The sequence below is a fragment of the Microtus pennsylvanicus genome, chromosome 10 (genome assembly GCF_037038515.1).
Source record: "Microtus pennsylvanicus isolate mMicPen1 chromosome 10, mMicPen1.hap1, whole genome shotgun sequence".
Classification (NCBI taxonomy): domain Eukaryota; kingdom Metazoa; phylum Chordata; class Mammalia; order Rodentia; family Cricetidae; genus Microtus; species Microtus pennsylvanicus.
Window position 1 is genome coordinate 53,273,449 of NC_134588.1, and position 21,572 is coordinate 53,295,020.

The 21,572-nt window shown below is 37.8% G+C and overlaps 1 protein-coding gene across 5 annotated transcripts in view; it reads right to left on the bottom strand.

Annotated features, from left to right (window-relative positions):
- Positions 1–21,572, bottom strand: part of Rabgap1l (RAB GTPase activating protein 1 like) — a 599,727-nt gene that overhangs the window by 108,272 nt on the left and 469,883 nt on the right. For all 5 annotated transcript variants that reach the window (XM_075988370.1, XM_075988369.1, XM_075988374.1 and 2 more), the window contains one exon: positions 20,756–20,884. In XM_075988370.1, coding sequence (XP_075844485.1) covers positions 20,756–20,884 — 129 coding nt within the window. The remainder of the gene's footprint in view (positions 1–20,755; positions 20,885–21,572) is intronic.

The following is a 21,572-nucleotide window of genomic DNA, read 5'->3' on the forward strand; positions in this document are numbered from 1 at the left end:
TCCTCATCTAGCCTCTTTGGGCTCCAGATACAGAAATACATGCAGGCAAAAAACAAAACAAAAAAACCCCACATGTAAAATGAATATATTAACTAGAAATACTACTGTAAATGAAGACACAACTATAGCTCCATAACGTGCTAGGAAAACTAGACATACATGTGCAAGAAAGTAAATGTAGACTTGTACACCATCATAAAAATTAACTCTCTGGTCAAGAATACCACTTGCTGCTTTTGCAGAGGAACAGGTTCAGTTCCCACTATGCACATGGTACCTAACAACTGTCTGTAACTCCAGTTCCAGGGAATCTGATATCTTTTTCTGATCTCTCAGGGCACCAGACACATATATACATTCAGGAAAAATGCTCATCCACATAAAATAAAATAAATCATAAAAATTAGTTTGAAATGGATTAAAGATTATTAGTTAAACTTTTGAATCACAAAGCTTGTGACAGAAAATACTGGGATGAAGTTCTTCACACTGGTTCTGTCCCCACCTCCCAACCCCCCTATTTTCTTGGACAACATAAAGTAAAAATAATAATAAAAAAAATTGGACAACACCCAACTAGAAAGCTTCTACACAGCAGGAGAAATAATTAACAAGATGAAAAGAAGTAAGGGGATGGGAAAAATATTTTCAAATCATGTATCTAATGAGGTTATTAATCAAAATACATCAGAAACATGAACAATTCAATAGCAAACTAGCACACAAACAGAATGACTCTACTGGGAAAATGGCAAAGAATATACACAGACACTTTCCCAAAGAACAGGGAATTACAGAGAAATGGAAGTCAAAATCAACAACTACTGTTGTAAGAACAGTTACTGTTAAAAAAAAAAGCCAAGGAGAGCCAGCATGTCTCCCAACACTCAGAGACAGGAGAATTTCTGAGTTCTAGGACAATCAAAACTACATAGTGAGTCTCAAAAACCAGCAAAAAAGGACAAACATTGGTGACGGTGTGGGGAAAATAGAACCTTATACATTGTTGGTTTGTAAATCTTCACAATCATTACAGAAAACAGCATGAAGATTCCTCAAAAAAGTTATTAAGAGAAATGTTCTGGGCTGGAGAGGTGGCTCAGAAGTTAAGAGCACTGACTGCTCTTCCAGAGGTCCTGAGTTCAATTCCCAGCAACCACATGATGGCTCATAACCATCTTTGATGAGATCTGATGCCCTCTACTGGCCTATAGGATATATGTAGGCAGAATACTGTATACATAATAAATAAATAAATCTTTAAAAAAGAGAGAGAGAAATGTTCTTTGGTCTTACAATCCCATTCCTGAGGAAGCCAGCATCCTTTACTTAGTGAAGTTTTGTTTTTGTTGTTTTATTTTTCTTCCTTCATTCCTCCCTCTCTCTCTCCCTCCTTTCCTCTCTCCCTCCCTCCCTCCCTCCCTCACTCCATCTTTCCTTCCTTCCTTCCTTTATCATTTTGAGATGGGGGGTCTCACTATTTAGCATTGGCTAGCCTGGACCTTACTATGTAGACTAGGCTGGACTTGAACTCTCTCAGAGATCTACTTCCCCAGTGCTGGGATTAAAGACATGCTCCTCCCACTCATACCCTGTGATCTCATTATCTTGAAGGGATATCCATACTTTTAAATTCATTGAAGCATTATTCACAATAGCCAAGAATTAACTTAAGTGTCAGTTAATGGGTGGGTACATACAAGACATGTGGTGTATATGTTTATATATGTAAATGGGATACTAATTTATAAAAAAGAAAATTTTGCCATTTGAAATGAAACTAGATGACCCTGGAGGAAATTATACCAAATGAAATAAGCTACCACAATGAAAAAAAAATGCTTTCCGATATCAATTACATGTACAAATGTACAGTGTAAGAATATCAAATTCATAGAAGTCTGGTTGCCAGATTTTCAGGGTAGGAGGCAATAGGGAGATATTGACCAAAGGGCACAAATTCTCAGTTATAACGTAGCCTGCTTCTACATCCCATTGTAGGCACATGCCATTATGCAAAACTGAATGGTTCAATTCTGAGGGGTAAGGTACAGTATGGTGATTATCATTGGAACTATACTGTATGTTAAAATTGTCAGAAAATAGATATTGTTTTTGCCATGCATGCATGTTTGTATTTATATGTGTGAATAAATACAGGCATGCCACAACATATGTATGAAGATCACAAAACAACACTGGGTGCCAGTCTTCATCTTCTACTGAACAAGGTCTCTTGATCAGTGCTGAGTGCACCAGGTGAGCTGCCTGAGAGCTGGGCTTCTCCTGTTTTTGCCTCTGATCTCACCAAAGGAGCAATGGGATTACAGTGCTACTGTCCAGCTGTATGTGAGTTCCTAGAATCCGAACGCAAGTCCTTGTGCTTGCATGACAAGTGCTTACCCAATGAGCTACCTTCCCAGCCCTCCTCTTCCCCTTTTTGAATGAAACATGGTCATGCGATGGACTGCCCTCAAGTTGGTATGAAAACTCCATATGCCAGGTTGTCGGCCTTGACCTCACAATCCTCCTGCCTCAGTCTCCCAAGTGCTGGAATTACAGGCATGTGCCATTATGCCTAGCTATTTCACTTTTTATTATTATACTGTAAATCATATAAACGGTACCAGGGAACAATTACCAACCCCCCTAATCACCAAATGAATTCTTTCTCATGCTCTCCTACCCCTATGCAAATAGTGGGGATTGAACCCAGGGTACTAAGCATAAAAGACAGGTATTGAGTTACATCCTCAAACCATTTCTCTTTTCTTTATTTCTTTTTCTTTTCTTTTTAAGATTTTAAGACATGGTATCACTAAGTTTCCCAGGCTGGTCTTGAGGTTACACCATCTTTCTACCTCAGCCTCCAGAACAGTTAGAGTTACAAGTATGGGAAACCAGGGTCAGCAGTACTCAAGTATTTTTAAAGTCTACACTGAATAAAATGTAATGAAGAAATTAGCTGAAGCCAGCTGTTACAAATGATCGCAGGAAAGTGTCCTACATGAAGAGCATCATCAAGGGAGAGAAAGACGTGTTTTGTTTCTGGGATATAATTGGGCTTGTGTTCTGTAATAATACACCACATGAGTGTTTTACTTTAAGACAGCAGTATGGGAGAGAAGCCAAGTCTACTTACACTTACTTTGACACCACTTTAAAACACACTGCTATGTAAGAATTGCTATTTATGAAAGAATTATTCAATCTGTGTATATGGTGCTGGGAATCAAACTTGGCGCTTCACACTTGCTGGACAACTGCTCGTCTGCAGAGCTAAGTCACCAGCCACACTCAAATTATTCAAACTGAACTATTTAGCTGGGGCACTTGTTACTAGATGGTGGGATTTTTGGATGCTTTTCCACTTTGTTTACCCATAGTCATAATAATGCCTCTAACCAAACCAAATTTTGTTGTGAAGATCTAACTGTCTTGGTAAGAGTGAAAGTCAGAATTGACAAGCAGTAATAATGATATACATGCAGGCACATGGCTTTAATGACCCTTATTTTCACAACCTATCACAATTTTTATCAATGGGCTATAACAATAATATAAAAACTTTACATATAATGAAAATATATGTATATGTCTACACACACACACACACACACACACACACACACACACACACACACACAGTGGGGGTGGGGTAAGGGAGACCAGACCCCAAACACCTTTTCAAAAAAATTCCTTTTGAATCCTGTGTTTTCCAAGGACTTTGACTTGAACCTTTCTTTTTAAAACCTTATTATCATTTAAATCTTTTCTTTCTCAAGAGTTTTGTATTAGGTATAGAAAACAAGGCTGTGGAAGCAGAATCTGGGAATTGAAGAAACGACTGATGAAATTTACACCAGTGTGATAAAAGAGCTGGAAAAACCCTCTGACATCTTCTAATTCAACTGCTTGTATCAGTTTCCAAGTCACAGAGGTGCTATGGCAAACTTCAGATGGGAACTTAAGTCTTTTAGGCACGTAAGGCCCCAAGGAAAGCTAAAAGTATGACTTACTTTTGGATTGTGTATAAGACAGTTATTCTTAATGTTGTTCCTACAGTTACTCCACAGAGCACAGCTAAACACTTGGTGCAAAATAAGTTGAGACTAAGATTGCCCCAATGGGGCCATCAGAGTCTCCACACAGCTGTCCTGGGTCATATTTCCTTTACACTTCAGAATGAAGCAATATGGGCTGTTCTCTACTACCACAGAACATAAGGTCTAGGCTCAATGGAAAGTTGACACCTTATACTTCATACATAAAATCAGGCTTTCTTTAAAAATGTGATTTTATATTTATATTCTTTTATTGTAAATATTGTGAGGAAAGTGTTCTAGAAAAAAGGGCTGGACTAAGAAAGAAAAATAAATTCTTTTATAACATGTTGGGGTGAGGGGTGCCCTTACACTGAGTATTTCAATCTTTAGAAGCCTTATTTTTTATTTTTAGTTATGTGTAGGTATGCATACTCCCACATGTGGAGACCAGAGGTGTTGGATCCCTTGGAGTTGGAGTTACAGATGGTTGTGAGCTGCCTTTTGTGGGTGCTGGAAACTGAATTAGGGTTTTCTGAAAAAGCAGCAAGTGTGCTTAACCAATGAACCATCTCTCCAGACAGGAGCCTTCATTTTTAAAAGGCAGGAAGTTTTATTTCAAATTCACTAGTAGAATCTATGAATATGTTGCTCATTTCCTGGTTGCATAGGCCATTAAGGGTCTAATCTATTTCCTGAGCTGAAAGTAGCTAATGGAAAACATTAGAACGATAATCATCAGGTGAGATGGGCATTGACATCTATTCCCCCAAAACATGTCTCAGTCATAATTCCCTTTGGCAGTGTATATGGCTTCTCAAGGAATCATCTCACTTTTAACAATGAAAAGTCCCTGCTTAATAAAACATGGTAGCTTTCTTCCCCTAGTGTTTTAGTGATAAAAATACTTTTAGGTGAAGTTGTTTAGTCTCAATACATTCATAATATGGGACCTAAAAGTGTATCGTTTCTTTCACAACAAGCAATTCATTCATGAGAGTCAATGAGGAGGGGGGAAAAAAACAATCGGTCCCTGTTTGAATCATGGCAAAACCTGAGATGTATGTGGGATGGAAATGCTTGCTAAGTAGACATGAGGATCTGAGTTTGGTCCACAGTATCCATGTAAAAAGCATGACATAGGCGATATCATTGAGTGAGGGTGGAGTGTGTGTGGCAGGAAGGCAGTAATTCAGGAGACTTACTGGTCATCCAGTTGTGATGAAAGAGCTTTGAGATTCCTCCCCCCACCCCTTTATGAGACAGGATTTCTCTGTGTATCCCTGGATATCACAGAATTCATTCTGTTGACCAGGTTAGCCTCAAATTCAGAGATCTACCCACTTCTGCCTCCTGAGTGCTGGGATTAAAGGTGTGTGCCCCTGCCACCACTGCCCAGCAAGATTCTCTATCTTAAATCTGCAGAATCATAGACAAGGACACACGAGATCCACTTCTGGCTTCATGCATATCTATGTGCACATATATGACACACACACAGAGACAGAATGTGTAATGTGCCTCCTTTTTTATAATACTGCCCCAAAGCACAGGATTCTGTGAAAAACTCGACTACCACATGACAGTTACTGTATTTCCTAGGGTCTTATCCCCAAGCCTTTCTTTGGTGACTTCATGTCATTGAGTAGCAAACCATTTGTGATGGGGTGGAGGGTTCAGAGTGCAGCTGTTTTTGTATCTGACTTTGGAAAAACACCATTCGAAAGACAAACATGCAAGAAGAAATCCAAAATGTGGCTAAGTACTAAGTATCACAGGGAGTCATCGATATCACCCCTCCCTCTGCTCAGCAAAGTTCAACTAACACCTCTGGAAACTATCTGCCAGAGTCAGGGCTGGGGCACTGAAGCATAGCTGGCCTTTGACCAGTCTTAGGAGCATGGCTCTCAGAAGCTCACGTCATACAGCTATTCTAGGAGACACCCCTATTTCTGAAACTGAATCCACTGGGTTTAACTTCTTTTAAGCCATTATCTACAAAGCATGTCCTACACAAAAGACACAGCTCAGTGCAAGGTAAGGTGTGAAAGATAAAATGATTACTGGTATGTAAACAACAGTCAGCTTTCTTTCAAGTAGCATTCTTATCATATGATATAAATTATTACCCTTCCATATTGCAGTCTCAATCAGTGATAAGGACATTTTATGTGTTAGCATACAACATTAAGATAACTTTCACTGCTGTAAATATCTCACTCTACAACAGAATTAGTCATGATAAAGTCCTGGATTAGTTTAAGGAAAAATCATTAGGAACTAGAGAGACAGCTCAGTTGGTAAAATGCTTGATATGCAAACATCAGGACCTGGGTTTACTATCCAGAGTCCGTGTAAAAAAGTTGGTTAAGTGGTGCATGCTTGCAATCCGAGTGCTGGGGGGTAGAGGCAAGTGGGTTTGTTGGCTAACCAAACTAGCATAATTGTTGAGTTCCAGGCCAATGAAAGACTCTATTTCAAAACATATGGTGGCTAGATCCTGAGAAATGATAACCAAGGTTGTCTTTTGGCTTACACATGCACGTGTGTGAGCACACACACACACACACACACACACACACATAATGTACATACATACATACTCAAGAAACAAAAGCCACTAAATTTGGATCATGTAGCCTAGGCTATTTTCAAGCTCATCATGAAACTTCTTCTGCCCCTACCCCCACATGCTGGGATCACAGGCATGAATCACCACTCCTGGTTTATTCAGTGGTAGAGATCTAGCTCAGGGACTCATGTATATTAGGCTAACTCATGTGCCAAATGAGTTACATTTCCAGAGTCTAATTTCATTTTTATTTCTCTTTTCTACAGCAAATAAAGCTAGAATGGCATTCAGTATTACACAGGAGGGTTTTCCTGATTATCCATATCAGAATTTTCAGGAAAAATTACCCCTGATCTTATCAAAAGGCAAACAATCAATCTTTTCAGGGAAAATCTGAAGCTCAAGATTCTTCATATCTTACAAACGGAATTTATTAAGTAAATAAGTATAAACAATTAGTAGGTGTACTTCCTTTACACATATAATATGGTAGATGTTAGATCAGACACACAATCTAAGAGAGGCAAGATAGAACTTGCAATGAGACAGACTCAAAACCATTATAGAAATATTAAATGCTAAATGCTATACACTTCTTTCTGCTATGCTTCTTGCCTAAAGAACACTCATGCAATCAGCACAGCAATCTTCTTTATCATCACCATTTTTAAAGAAGAGAATACTGAAATGGTGAACCGAAGAGACCTGCCAGAGCTGGTAAGTAGAAAACTAAGACTTGAATTCCAGTAACACTACTTCAGGAAAATACATTCTTATCCTCTCATGAGGTCTCATGGAGGAACAGCAGAGTCAGAATAAAAGTCTAGGTTATCGGGAGGAGGGGGAGGGAAATGGGAGGCTGGTGGGAGGAGGTGAAAATTTGTTTTTTTTTTCTTTTCTTTATCCTCCTCTTATCAATAAAAAAAAATCAAAAAAAAAAAAGTCTAGGTTATCAAAGGGAACAGCATATGATCTGGTCTTAAAAAATACATGTGTTTGCTTGATCACATGGTCATGGTAAGAAGTAGGAAAATAATTGAGTCACATATCTGCTTAATTATTTCTAATGATCTCCAGTGTGGTTGGCATTGGCCATATTTTACAATTAGTGTGGGAACCCAAAAATGTGAGCTATTCTATCATGTCTGAAGGTCAGAGAGTTTGAGCTTATTTTTGCTCTTTCAAAGCTGTTGATAACAGGCGTGGCTACAAAACAAGATATTCTGACCTACGGTGTAGTTACTTGGTGTTTTGGACATTAAGATGGACTACAGAGGCAAATTCACTCCATTCTGACCGAAGGTCAGTGAATTCAAGCATACTTATGCTCCTTCTTTTGAAATAGGAGGTTTGACTTAGATAGTGATTGCCTGAAGGATACTTGGTCTAGGCTGTTCTCACTGCCCCAAACATCAAATACTTTTACTCTGGAATTCATGTTTCAAGTATTGGAGCAAGTAACTGTTCTCGTTGTCTTTTGTATTATGTTAAAGTCGTCTTTTGCCTTCTTCCACCATTTTTTTTAATTGGGGTATAAGAGTGTATGGAAAATAAATGCGGGTGAACTCTGAACAAAAATTCAGCATCCAGGATCTGCTGAGTTGCTCTCCCGGTACTATCCTGTGTCTCTGTGTTTCTTTCTTATCTCTGTTTCTCCTACCTAATGTTTCTAATCCTCACACCCCTACCCTGGAATGTAGGAACCCACCGTGACCAGGATCATGGCTGGAATCACCCCAAAAAGGTGGCTCATGACAGATTAGGAACTCATCATGTTAAAGAAAATTCAGTAACTTTCTCAGGATCCCTTAGTTAGTAAGAACTAGAGACAACATCAAACCTTGATGGGTCTGCCTCTAAAACCCCTGTCTTCTCCAGGAACTCTACAGAAGACATGGCATTCTGATGTGGACTGAGAGTAAAAGTGCTGCACTGAACGGTGTGAGGGGATATCCTTCGGATAAGGAGACTGAAGTTTTCTCTGCCCTTTGGAGTGATTCTTAGATGAGCTATCCCCCTGGACTGGGGATGACCCTTAGTGGGAGAGAACCTGTTTAAGGTGCACATAGGAGGCAGTATGTAAAGAAAACTGGAGGAGACAGGAAGTAAGGCAGAGATGAGTACCAGATTCCACACAGCTATGCCAGCAGCCTGAAATTATAAATTCTGAATGTTCCCAGATGATCCTACTCCATCAGACATCCTTTTTCAAAACCTCCCTTTTTGTGGATAACATCTGCCACAAACTTTTAAAGCAATGGCTTTCCTAAAATTGAGCAAAACATTTTATTCAAACCATGTTCTTGCTTAAAATATTCATTATGTTAAAATACAGCATAGGCTTTCTTCTTCCACTGGACATTGTGCTAAGACATTTACTTGTACAATTCATTGCCTCTCTTTTAGGCAAAGAATGGAACAGGGGTGAGTTTTTATGAAGTATCCAGTCCTTAAGTAAGTTTATGCAGAAAACTCACGCTAGTGCAGGCACTGAGGTAAATTGGAACTTTCTGCTAACATGTATGCCAGCTGAAATTCTTTGCCAAGCAAGTGGGCTGATAGAAGTGGGGTGGAGTTGTTAAAAAAATGTAGGATCCTTCAGATAATCTGAGGGTATGAGAGAAAATTGGAGAGCTTGAGTATGCTGACAAAAATAGGAAACTACCATGTGTTAGCAGATATTGGAGGTACAGCTCAGTGCTGTTAAGTAAGACTCATGCTCAGATAAAAAGAATACGTTCAGAGAACCCAAGAAGGCATTTATATTCAACCGACTATGAAAAGAAGGCGGCTATGGGAAAATTTATGTGTTAAAACCATAAATCTCCAGTGTGTCTGAATGTATTTGAACATAAAGCCTTTACACAAGAAACAAATTCAAAGAAGGTGCTTCCTACTTTAAAGTGACTTGGGTTCTGGTAAAAAGAGGCTAGGACACAGAATACACAGACAAGAGGTGATCACGTGGAGGTACAAAAAGGTGACTACTGTGTGCCACTGAGAGAAGTCTCTCAAAAACCAATTCTGATGATCTTTTGATCTTATGTATCTAGTCTCTAGGACTTTAGGAAAAAAAATTTCTGTTGCTTGAGACTCACAGGCTGTGTAAGATTCTTGCTATGGCCATCATAGCAAAAGCAAATGCATATAGACACAAAAAAGATACCTTCAGACATCAGAAAATGAGGGAGAAATGGAAAGATGGGGGAAGTGAAGAGAGAAAGAAAAGGTACAGGGCAGAGAAGGAAAGGAGAGAGAAAGGGAGGGGAGAACTTTTCTCCTTAGTGGTTTATTTGCTTATTAAGTGAAACTTTATAAAACTTGACAAATACATGTGAGAAATTTTAGACTAAACTTTTTAGGACAAAAGTATTAAGAGGTAATAGGGAGTATAATGATCAGGTAAGGAATAACAGGGGGAAACCTTGTGCCTGGGCAGAGCATAAAATACACATAGACAACACTGAGACATGTGTTGAACTTGTGCCAAACTGAGTAACAGAAAATTCCATTAGTTGACTGTGATACCTCTTTGTATGATTTGCATTCTAAGACTCCTTTACAGTAAAATAATCAATGCTTTAACTCCCTAGTAAGTATATGAAAGAGACTGAATGAGCTACATACTATGATCAGGGTAGGCAATTCCTTAAGCAATATTTTAGTTTTATCTTGATATGACAAAACACTGAAGATAACATGAGATGGAAGCTATTTCAGTTTGTAGTTTTGAAGATGCTTGTCAGCAATCCTTGGTTCTGTTGATCCTTGACTAGTTCTTCAGCAGAAGATTATGGTGGAACAGAACTTCCTACCTCACAGCTGCCAGAAAGCAGTTAGAGAAAAGGGGCATCTTCCCAGGGTCTGCCCCTGGTTACAAACTTTCCCCAGTCAGGTGCCATCTCCTATTTTCTATTTAATTATTTTTTTTAGATTTTTGAAGCATGATTAATAAAAACTCAGAGAGAGAAATTGAGGTTCAACCTGAAGATCCCTGGTCTTACCTCAATCTCATTCCAAAATGGTGATCCTGCCTTCAGGAATCTCAGAATGCGACTGTGAACTGTCTCCTCCCGTTTTATAATCCTCTCTATGGCTGGGATTAAAGGTGTACCGCCCAGATTCTATGGCAACTAGTGTGGCTAGGATTAAAGATGTGTGTTACCACTACCTGATAGTAAGGCTGACCAGTGGGGCTGTTTTATTTGCTGATCTTCAGGCAAGCTTTATTTATTAAAATACAACTGAAATGCCACTACAGATTTTTTATGTGTATGAATATTTTACCACTACATATTTTTTTTATGTGTATAAATGTTTTACCTGAATATATGTCTATGCAGCACATGTGCAGGTCAGAAGAGGGCATCAGATCCCCTGAAACTGAAGTTACAGATGTTTGGGAGCCACCATGTAGGAGCTGGGAATTGAAACTGGGTCATTGAGGGTGTGTGTGGGTGTGTGGCGGGGCGGGGTGTCCCTGTGATCAGCAAGGCCAGCAGAGTAACCATACATGTGAGATAAAAAAGAAGTTTGGTTCAGCATGACTTAGTAGCTGGTGTTGGCTCAAACTTCAAAAGTCTGACTCCAAACACTTGAAGATACTATGAGATGAAAGCCATTCCAGGACTGGGTAGTGGTAGTGCATGCCTTTAATCCCAGTACATACAGAGGCATGTTGATCTCTGTGAGTTCAAGGCCAGCCTGGTCTATGAGGCGAGTTCCAGGACAGCCAGGACTGTTACACAGAGAAACCATGTCTCAAAAAACCAAAATATCTGACTCCAAGTATTGTATTTTATGCATATTTAAGAACAGCACAATTAGGTGAAAAAATTTCCTGGTGATAATTAATTTAATCCCATGTACACAATAAAACTTAAGACATAACTACATTAAAACTCTTTGTAAAGTTCACACGAAGATGGGTTCTATAGACTGACTACATGTGACATCTTCCATAAAGATAGAGTCTACAGATTGACTGAGAAAAACAAGCTCACTACAAGAGTCTAGGCCTTCCCCCTAGACTCTAGGGGAAGTTCTGGTATGGTGTGGGCCACACAGTGCAAATGTCACTAGGCCATTAAACATCTCCACTCTCAGTCTTCTGAGCAGAAAACAGGTTATCTCTCTCTCTCTCTCTCTCTCTCTCTCTCTCTCTCTTTGAAGAGACAAACCTACATGTTTAGCATTCCTAGTTTCCCTTGTGCTTATCTCTAACCACAAGAACCTCTGTCCTCTCCAAGAGCAACAAGTGCTTTAAACCACCGAGTCATCTCTTCAGCCATACCTCCTTACTTTCTACCATCTCCCAATAATGCCATCTTAAATGAAGTCCATTGATCAAGTCAGGACTCTAAGATTTAATCATATCAGGAAACCCAGAGTGTACCTTATTGAGCATGTTCACAATTAAGGATAACTACCACAGGTGGAGAAAAGAGAAAACACCAAGGACAGACATTCTAGATGAAAGAGATGGCTCTGTTCCCATAGATGGTAGTAATAGAAAACCCCCAAGCCAGAGAACTTGTCAGTGAAAAACGATTCTCCACTTGATCATGTTGTTTGAGGGATCTTAAAAGTTTGTCTTTGAGTGGAACTTTATGGACTGTTACCAAAAAAAGCATGGGATAAAACTGGACTCTCTGAACATGACGAACAATGAGGGCTGATGAGATGCCAAGGACAATGGCAGGCGGTTTTGATCCAACGCAATGTACTGGCTTGGTGGGAGCCTAGCCAGTTTGGATGTTCACCTTCCTAGATATGGACGGAGGGGGGAGGACCTAGGACTTACCACAGGGCAGGGAACCCTGACTGCTCTTTGGACTGGAGAGGGAGGGGGAGAAAAGTGGGGGGAAAGGGAGAGGGGTGGGAGGAGGGGGAGAAGAATGGGAGGAGGGTGGGGAATGGGAGGCTGGGAGGAGGTGGAAATTTGTTTTTTTTTCTTTCTTTTCTTTATTCTCCTTTTATCAATAAAAAAAAAGAAAAAAATAAAATTTGACTTATGAATAACATACATTTTCTTTTCAGGGTGCTGTACTCATTTATATATTCTTTCCACCATTTCAAGTATAAAACCAAGTGTTTACGGAGAGATGTAAATAGGAGGAAGAGAAGAGGGCACAGTAGTAAAATAAGTAGCTATCCAGGGTACTAGATTCAGGTTGCTTGCCAGTGAAATGCCAAATGGATTGAAGACTTTGAGAAATGAGAATATAAATAATAAACCAGTAAACACAATGTGATTATATTTTGTTTCTAAGTAGAAGCAATGGTATCTGAAACTGCTGTGGCTAAGTGCTTGGACTACAAACATCTCCCAATTTAGATTGATTAAACTGAAAGTACTTTTCTTTTTTTTCTTTTTCTTTTCTTTCTTTTCTTTCTTTCTTTCTTTCTTTCTTTCTTTCTTTCTTTCTTTCTTTCTTTCTTTCTTTCTTTCTTTCTTTTTTAAGACAGGGCTTCACTGCTTAGCTCTTGCTGTCCTGGAACTTTCTCTGTACACCAGGCTGCCTTGAATACAAAGATCCACTTGCCTCTGCCTCTTGAGTGCTGTGATTAAAGGCATGTACCACCACCACCCAGCAAAAGTACTTTTCAATTGCACTGTGGCATATAAGCGATACACATTCAGTAGAAACCATTTTTACAATTTTGAATCTTAAATTTGACCTTTACCACCATGATTGGTATATGTTAAATTGTCATGATGCACTTGCCAGCTAGTCACAAAATCAAAGGTCAAACAAGCAATATTCTACAGTGTAGTGTGTTGTTAAGCTATGTTTGTTTCAGTAGGTTAGGTACTCTAGATTTATCTTTTTTTATTTAATGATATTTGCAATTTTGTGATGGACTCATATGCATGCATATATCTCATCCTAAGTTGAAGAACATTCTACTGAGCTCCCAGGAAGATCACTGTCTTCTTAAACTAACTTAGTCTAAATGCATAAGACATTTAATTTTATTTTTATTTCTAACTAAAAGAACAAAATCAAATTATTTACAATGAGCAGGTTACAGGAGACAGAAGAATACTATATTCATTTTCCTGTAAAAATTAGATTCCCAAACCAAATTATTAAGCACAATTAAAATATAATCTTAAACATGAAATAAGATATGAGAATAAATATATAACTCAAATATATGTGGATTTTATCATAAATAGTTATAGGAAAGTTATCTGCTATTCTCAATTAGAGAAAAGACCTAAGTCTATTCTTCAACATTGTTAAATATAAATCATAACAACTGGTTTAACACTTTATATTAAGAAATATAAAAACTCCCTTTTAAAGCATAACTATTAATCTTACTGAAGCTTTCAAAGATTGTTAGGAGAGAACAAGACGTGTGTGTGTGTGTGTGTGTGTGTGTGTGTGTGTGTGTGTGTGTGTGTGTGTATGTGGTGGTAAAGTTTCTAGAGACAGAGAAACTACTAGATGAGAAAGCAATTCTGATGTTTCTTTTTCTTGTTAATTACATGCAGGGAGAAAACAGTACTAATTTGAATTTGTACACAAGTCTACAGAGCAGTATTCCTGTGGTTTAATATTTTTTCTTCTAAAAAAGAAACATCTATATAAAAATCAATTTTTGTGTCTGTCTATCTTATTTTATGTGAGAAAAGAGCATTTAAAGATGTATAGAGAATGCACAATTCACCCATCAACTTAAATTTTAAATATCTACATGGCTTTCTTTTTAATGAACTGCAGAAGTAGATACAGAATCAAACAAAGGAACCCATGCGTGGCAATCACTCAAGAGCACCATAAAGCCTGAGCTTTCTAAGTATACAAGGTCCTGGTGCCTATGCGGGGTGGGGTGGAGGGGGGGCTTGTCTTCTATACCTGCAGTCAACTGTTTCAGACAGCATCCAACACTGACATGCTCCTAGCTTCTTGGGAGAAAACAAAATAATGTCCCAGTTCTGAGGTGCACTGAGGATTAGGAATACTATTGGAAGTCTCAAAAATAAATAAATAAAGGAAGTGTATTGATAAATTGCTTCATTATCAGTTACTAATTATCACATTGCTGTATCTTAAAATGTAATGAACATTCTCCAGCAAGGGATTATGTCATTTTAAACAAAATGTCCCAAGGGTGTTTTCCCATGTTACAGAGAAGTCTTTATAGGAGAAGAATACAAGACACAGTTTCATGAAATAAAAAGTAAAAATAAAAGAACCTCTTCAATATTGTACATAAAGGCAGAGAATGTGGACCCATGAAATTAACCAAAGCTTTTATGTGGCTTCTGATAACTCAAAGAAACCTCCACTTGGGAGAGTATGCTTTTATTCATATGCAACAACAGGGGCAGTAATAAACAGCAAACAGCATGAAGAAATTAGAAGCAAATTGATTTCAATATTAATGTTCTTTATAGTTTTTCTCTAGAGTGAAGTTATTTAATTCTCAAATGAATTAAAATCCATGGTTATAACCATGGATGGAGTTCTCAGAGGAAAAAAAGGTAAAGGAATTCACCACCATCATTAAAATAATGGTTTATGAAAGGTAAGATCAAATTGTATTCATCTATTCTGGAAGACTGGAAATTGACTAGCCCAGTATATAGGTAATTAAGATAGAACATAGTTTAGAATTATCTGAGGCAATCAGTTACTATGGTAAAATCTTGCCATTGGTAGCTACTTTTCCAGAACAGAATAGGATAATTCTGGTGTATAAGCAACAGGCCGGGTTAGGATTTTCCAGTTAGCCAAGAGGGGCTTCCTCACTCACTCCAGGACACTCATTTGCCTCTGTCACTTTTGCTTATTCTTCCTTACACATTTCAAGGTTTTTGATGTATGATCAGTACAAACCAAAAGCAATAAAGGCCCCATTGTTAGGATGAAGAGAACATATAACAGCAGCTGGCTAGGAATGCCAATAGCAACTAGCATGGTTTTACTGCAACCAAGTAATTTGAGCTGAAAAAAACCAAATGATTTTGATAATGGTATCAGAAAACTACCTTTAAGAATTTTTGAAAAACATTTTATTCCTTGAATAACTACAAATAAGTCATGTGATCACCTCTGTTACTGTTCTTTCTATCATCGAGTTCAACAATTCTTTGTTGTACTCTTCCATTTTTAGTCACTTAGTCCCAATCTAGCTTTACTTTCTTTTTAATGAGACTTCAGTATTCATACCATTAACCACTCTCCTGTCACTAGCCTCATCTTCGTGAGCCTCGGATGAGCTTGAGGCAGCAGCCTCCAGCATAGAAGAATGACTGTCAATATTTGGAAATTAAATGATATGGCTATTAAGTCACTGGTAGATTAAAGCAGACTGCAGCAGTTGCATTTACACCATGAAAATTGGCAGGAACTGCAAATTTAGGATGCTTTCTTTTCTCTTTACTTTTGTCCCCTTACCTGAGATATATCTTACTAACATATCATTGCCATTTCTTTGCCTTATGCTGACAAACCTTAACTAAGGTTGAAATAACTTTCTCCTTTCCCTAAATATACATTTATACTGTTGAAGGTTTCTAGAGAAACCAGAAAACATTTAGATTTTTTGCTACTACAGAGTTGTGCTCTTTAATAATCCAATTTGGCAATTCTTTTGTTTTTCTACAATGCCTAAAGTTTTGTTTTCCCATGTGCTTCTACTATAGTTCCTTCATTCTAGGTCCTGCTTAACAAAAATAACACAGAGCTTCTTATGGAACAGCTCCTCTTTCCTCCTTACTAAATTGTACAATGGCCTTTACTCATCATCCCTTGCTTATTTCCTTCTATTGTAATGAAAGAAAGACACATTCTTCTGAGATGAATCTCTACTTCCTTGGAGGTCCTTCACTGTTGATGTATTTATTTTTCCTTATTGAATCTTCAACTTTTTTCTTTCTGTGGGTCTCTCTCTATTGGCAGGTCTCTCTCTAGAAAGTTTTGCTCTCTTATATCCTCATAACTCTCTAAACTAAAGTCATATTGGCCTCCTTTTAGTGTTCTCTCTCTCTCTCTCTCTCTCTCTCTCTCTCTCTCTCTCTCTCTCTCTCTCTCTCTCTCTCCTTTCTTTTAATCCTTCTAATTTTAATTGTTTAAATAGAAGTGAGGTATACATCTTTCGCCCACTCCCCTTCCTTCTTCTCTTCTCCCCTCCCACTCCGCCTTCCATGCTCCCAATTTAGGTTAGGGTTAGGTAGACTTTATCTCTCTGAGACCCTTCTTTAAGTTGCTTTTTCTTGGGTATATAAATATGAGTAAGTAACTAAGACAATGACAAGCACTCAACAATTACATTCCCATCCCCATAACTTTAATACTAACAAGGTTATCTTATTAACATTTTCTTTACAACATTGAAAGGTCCATGAGTTTAGAAAGAGTACTTGTTTTTGCTCAGCCTCATATTCTTTGGATTAAGCATAGTACCTGCCATATTGCAGATGCTCAATGTAAAAATTTAAGTTTTATTAAGGTTTTAAGCATTTAAAGACTCAACATTCCCACTCTCTATAAACTCATCTTATTCATATCTTCCATCTTGCTCTTGTACTTATCCTCTAACTTACTTGCTGGCTATTCCATTTCCTGTCCTCTATAGCCATTTAGAAAAAGCACCTAATCTTCATTTCTCCATTTACTCACTTCTTATTTATCTTTTTAATGATTAGGTCTTATACTTCACTCCACAGAAACTGCTTCCTCTAAGGTCATTAATTATTGTACAAAGTCCATTGTTCAGTCCTCAGTACCTTACATGGCTTCAAGGAATCACTGATACTTGTTTATCCTGTCCTCGTCATTTTCCTCCTCTTGTGCTGAAGATAGAACCCAGGGCCTCAAATATATTTTCTTCACAACAATGCCCTTTCCCTTAACATTCACATGTCATACTCTTATGAGATTCGCCTACCATTTTGCCTGCTTCTATCCACAGTCATATATCATGCTTATGCATTGATCATCAACCTTTCTCTCTGAACACTTCATATTCCTCTTTATGAGAAGTCACTTACTCCATGGTTTTAATGTTATGACTTCCAAATACCTACTTTTAGCTCAGCTCTTACTTCAATGTCCACCTGACCACTGGATATGAGTGTAGGACTATATACTCATTATCACCCACTTGTACAATTCATTCTCTTGGTTTCTTTCTGAGTGTGATCACTACTAAGTTGCCAATCTAGGAATGCTGAGTACCTTTATTGGCTTTCTTCCCCTGTCATTTAACCTGTCTGCCAATTCTATCTCTTTCATATCTCCTGTCCCTCTCACTTCAAACCATAACAATCAACCTAGTCATTCCTCACTTGATTTCTGCAACAGTGCCTGAAAAGTGCTGTCACCACCATCTAATCAGACATCTGTCAATGGATTTTTTCATACAACAGCTAGAACAACATTTCTAAAACATAAATCTTGTCATTTCTGTCTTTTATTCAAAACCTCTCAGTACTTACCAGACACAGGCTGAAGCCCAGATTGCTTCCCATGGCTTCTTCCACTTATCTCTGCAGTCTCAGAATCCCCTCTCCCCAGTGCTCACCCAAGCCCTCTCTCACCCTAACCTCTGATAAGTACCTACATTTAAGTCTGCATTCTCCTCACCTATGGATTTCTGCCTTCTCTCCAAGCCTGCTTACCTCTTTTCCCCCTCTTTTAATCCCCCAGGCCTCATTTTAACCCTTATTTCCTGAGTTCTCTTGCATAGTTTCTGGTGCAAAATAGGCACCCGATACCTCGTTTTCCTTCCTTAACTTCCTTTTTTCAGGTCAGTGTTGCCTTTTGTATGTTACTTTTATTATTTTTTGAAATAGAGTCTCACTATGCTGCCCTGGCTGGCCCAAACTTAGTATGTAGATCAGGCTGTCCCTAACTCACTGAGATTCACCTACTTTTGCCTCCCAAATAACAAGATTAAAAGCATGTGTCACCAGGCCTGGTGTATATTTGTATCTTGGAACTGAATATTTTACTTTAATAGACTTCTAAAGCAATTGTAATCTAAACGTAACCTGGGTAACTGTAAATTCTCTTGGAATCTCTGAACAACCAGCAATTAAAACCTATTTCAAATTTACTTCCTACAAAATTCAGTTCAGTGTATGTGTAAACATAATTTTGTCTAAGACATTTAGTTCAGTCAATCAGTTTCTATTATGCTTGTCTAGCCATCTGTCTATCTGTCTTTCTGGTTTGTGTTTTGAGATAAAGGGTATTCCAACAGTGTCTATCCTGGGTTTCAAACAAATTGAATCAGCCCCACTGCCTCAACCTCCTAAGTGCTAAGATAATATGCATATGCTACTATGCTCTGCTCAAATAATTAGTCTGGAAGGCTTTAGCAACTTAGCATTCAGAATGAAGATTTGAGAGGCCTTTTTGTTTTGGTGGGGTTGTACTTAGAAAATGATCTTTTAAAATATGGTACTCATTTGAAAGACAAAATAATTTCCTATTCAGCTATTTACTTTCAGCATTGATTTATGCTTTGGGCATTTGTAATCTATTTTAAAATAAGTTAGAACTAAAAATAAAAATTGTTATTGAGAAAAGTTTTACAGGTCTACAAGTTGGACATGGTGTCACACACCTTTAATCCCAGAACTCAAGAGGAAGAGGCAGGCAGGTCTCTGTGAGTTTGAGGTTTGCCTCGTTTAAATAGTAGCCAGCTAAGGTTAAATAGTGAGACCCTACTTTGTTTTGTTTTGTTTTGTTTAAGTATTACAGAGGGAATAGTACCTAGAAGAACTTCAAATCAATTATTTATTAGGTGCATATAATTATATCTTAAGCAATAAGCCTATTAAATTAATGGAAACTTGCTTTATTTGCTTAAATCAAAATCTAGAACGAGTTTGCTTTGACCTCTCACAGCTATACTTACATATAATGAAAAATTCAAGGTTTTCCCAGGTTTAACCACTTCAAAATATATTTCTTCTCTACTGCTGCTATACTGGTTCAGCTGGTCACTCTCTGTCCATGGGATTACATCAGGTTCTGTGTGCTCTCTCTTCCTCTTTTACCCATTCTTGCCCATCAATATAGCTGATGTGATCTTCTCAGAACCCAGAACAAATTATTCTTCCCTGCCAGGGCCCCCACTGCAAAGTAAACCTAAATATAATAGCTGACAACTCTTGGCTCCTTGCGGGCACTCTCACTTCAATTCTGATTCCATAAACTCCGCTCTAGCTCTAATGGCCTATGTGGCATTCTTTAAACTCACAAGGCCTGAACTGGTCTCAGGACATTTGAACAATTTCCTGCCTGGAATATTATTTCCCAGGACTTGTCCGTGAGTTATTCATTGTCTCATTCATTTCCCATTGGGGTCTACACACACTAGTAAAAACATCACAACTCACCTATTTCCTTTTTACTTTCTTTTTTTTCTATATCTACGAATTCACCTTCCAACATAAATAAATTATCATGTTAATTATTTATGGTCTGTTTCTTCTGTAATAATATAAAGTCCATAATGCTTTCTGTCTGCCTAAAAAACAGATTTATATTTATGTCATGGTTAGGTGTATATATTTTGGAGGCATAAGTAATTAGCAAAATGATTCCAAATCTTTTAGAGAAAATACATTTTTTTCACCTTAATTTTTAATTGTCTGTATACAGTTTTCAATTTTAAGCTAATTTATAAGATTTGCTTAATCAGACACGTGACATGGACCAACATATCTACAGACATCTGGTAGATGTGAGATGGTTTCTGGCCAGATCAAGACTCAAACTGCCTAAGTACCTTAAAAAAAAGGGAAAGACCTGCTTGGCATGTCTAAATAATCTTAAAACAGATGGCAAAAGCTAAAATACCAAGTCGGCTGCCATGGAAACCACTATTATAGCAGCCGATATCAGAGCCCCACCTAGAAGATAAATGTTTGCTTCTCTTTTATTACAATCTGAGCCATCAACCTTTCACTTTAAGTCCTGATAAAAGATAGAACAACTGTCAACATCCTAGATGACAGAAAAGTCTAGGAGAGACTAGTTTGTATACAAAATCCCTAAAACACACTCAGAAAACAGCAACACACACACAAGGAGTTTAACACAATTTGCTATGTTTATGTTATTCTACATGCAAATTATACTGCTATCATATGTAAATTCATGGATCTTACTTTAATATTGCAAGCCTGTTCCATCAATCTTCTTGCATTCTCCTCTGCCCGGTACCTCTTTGGAAGCTGAACTCTAAAGAACTTCAAAGCGCCTTCGAAATCAGCCTGCAGGAGGTCTTCCTTTGAGGTCTGAAAAACAATCACCAAGACATATCACCACACTTCAGCCTGTGCACATTATATAAATAAATGCACGACAAAAAATTGTTGATTTTCATGAATATACTTTTAGAAGATACTTTCAGTGTTTCTACTATTCAGAAAATATTGCTGTTACATGCTGAAATTATAAACCCTAAAGCAATGTAAGAGACAATTATTAACACATTAACTTGTAATTCATATTATATGGAGATTACATTAGTGAATCCCAGCAAAGTTTACCAATCTAGAAGAAAGGAACAAATAATAATAATAATAATAATAGAAGCTTAAAAATAAAGAAAAGAAAAAGAAAATGAGTAAACTCTGTATTAATTCGTGATTTTTACCTTGATGAGGATTTTAAAGATTATTAGAAACCTCATTGAAGACACAAACAAAGTAATCAAAGCCCATCAGAGTTACATAACAAACACCTGATGGGAAGACTGCTCCTTTTCAACTAATGACAACAGCAGCTCAAGTGAAGAAAACAAGACATCGATCCAGCAACTAGAGAATGCCACGAACAAGTAAACGAAGCAAACCACTTAACTACTGACTTCTTACTAAAAACCTGTTTGCCAAATTCACTTTTTAAAAAGTCACCATGTGGAAGTCAGTAAAACATCAGCACATAGGACAAAAAACTGAAAGGAAACAAAACAAAATGTTT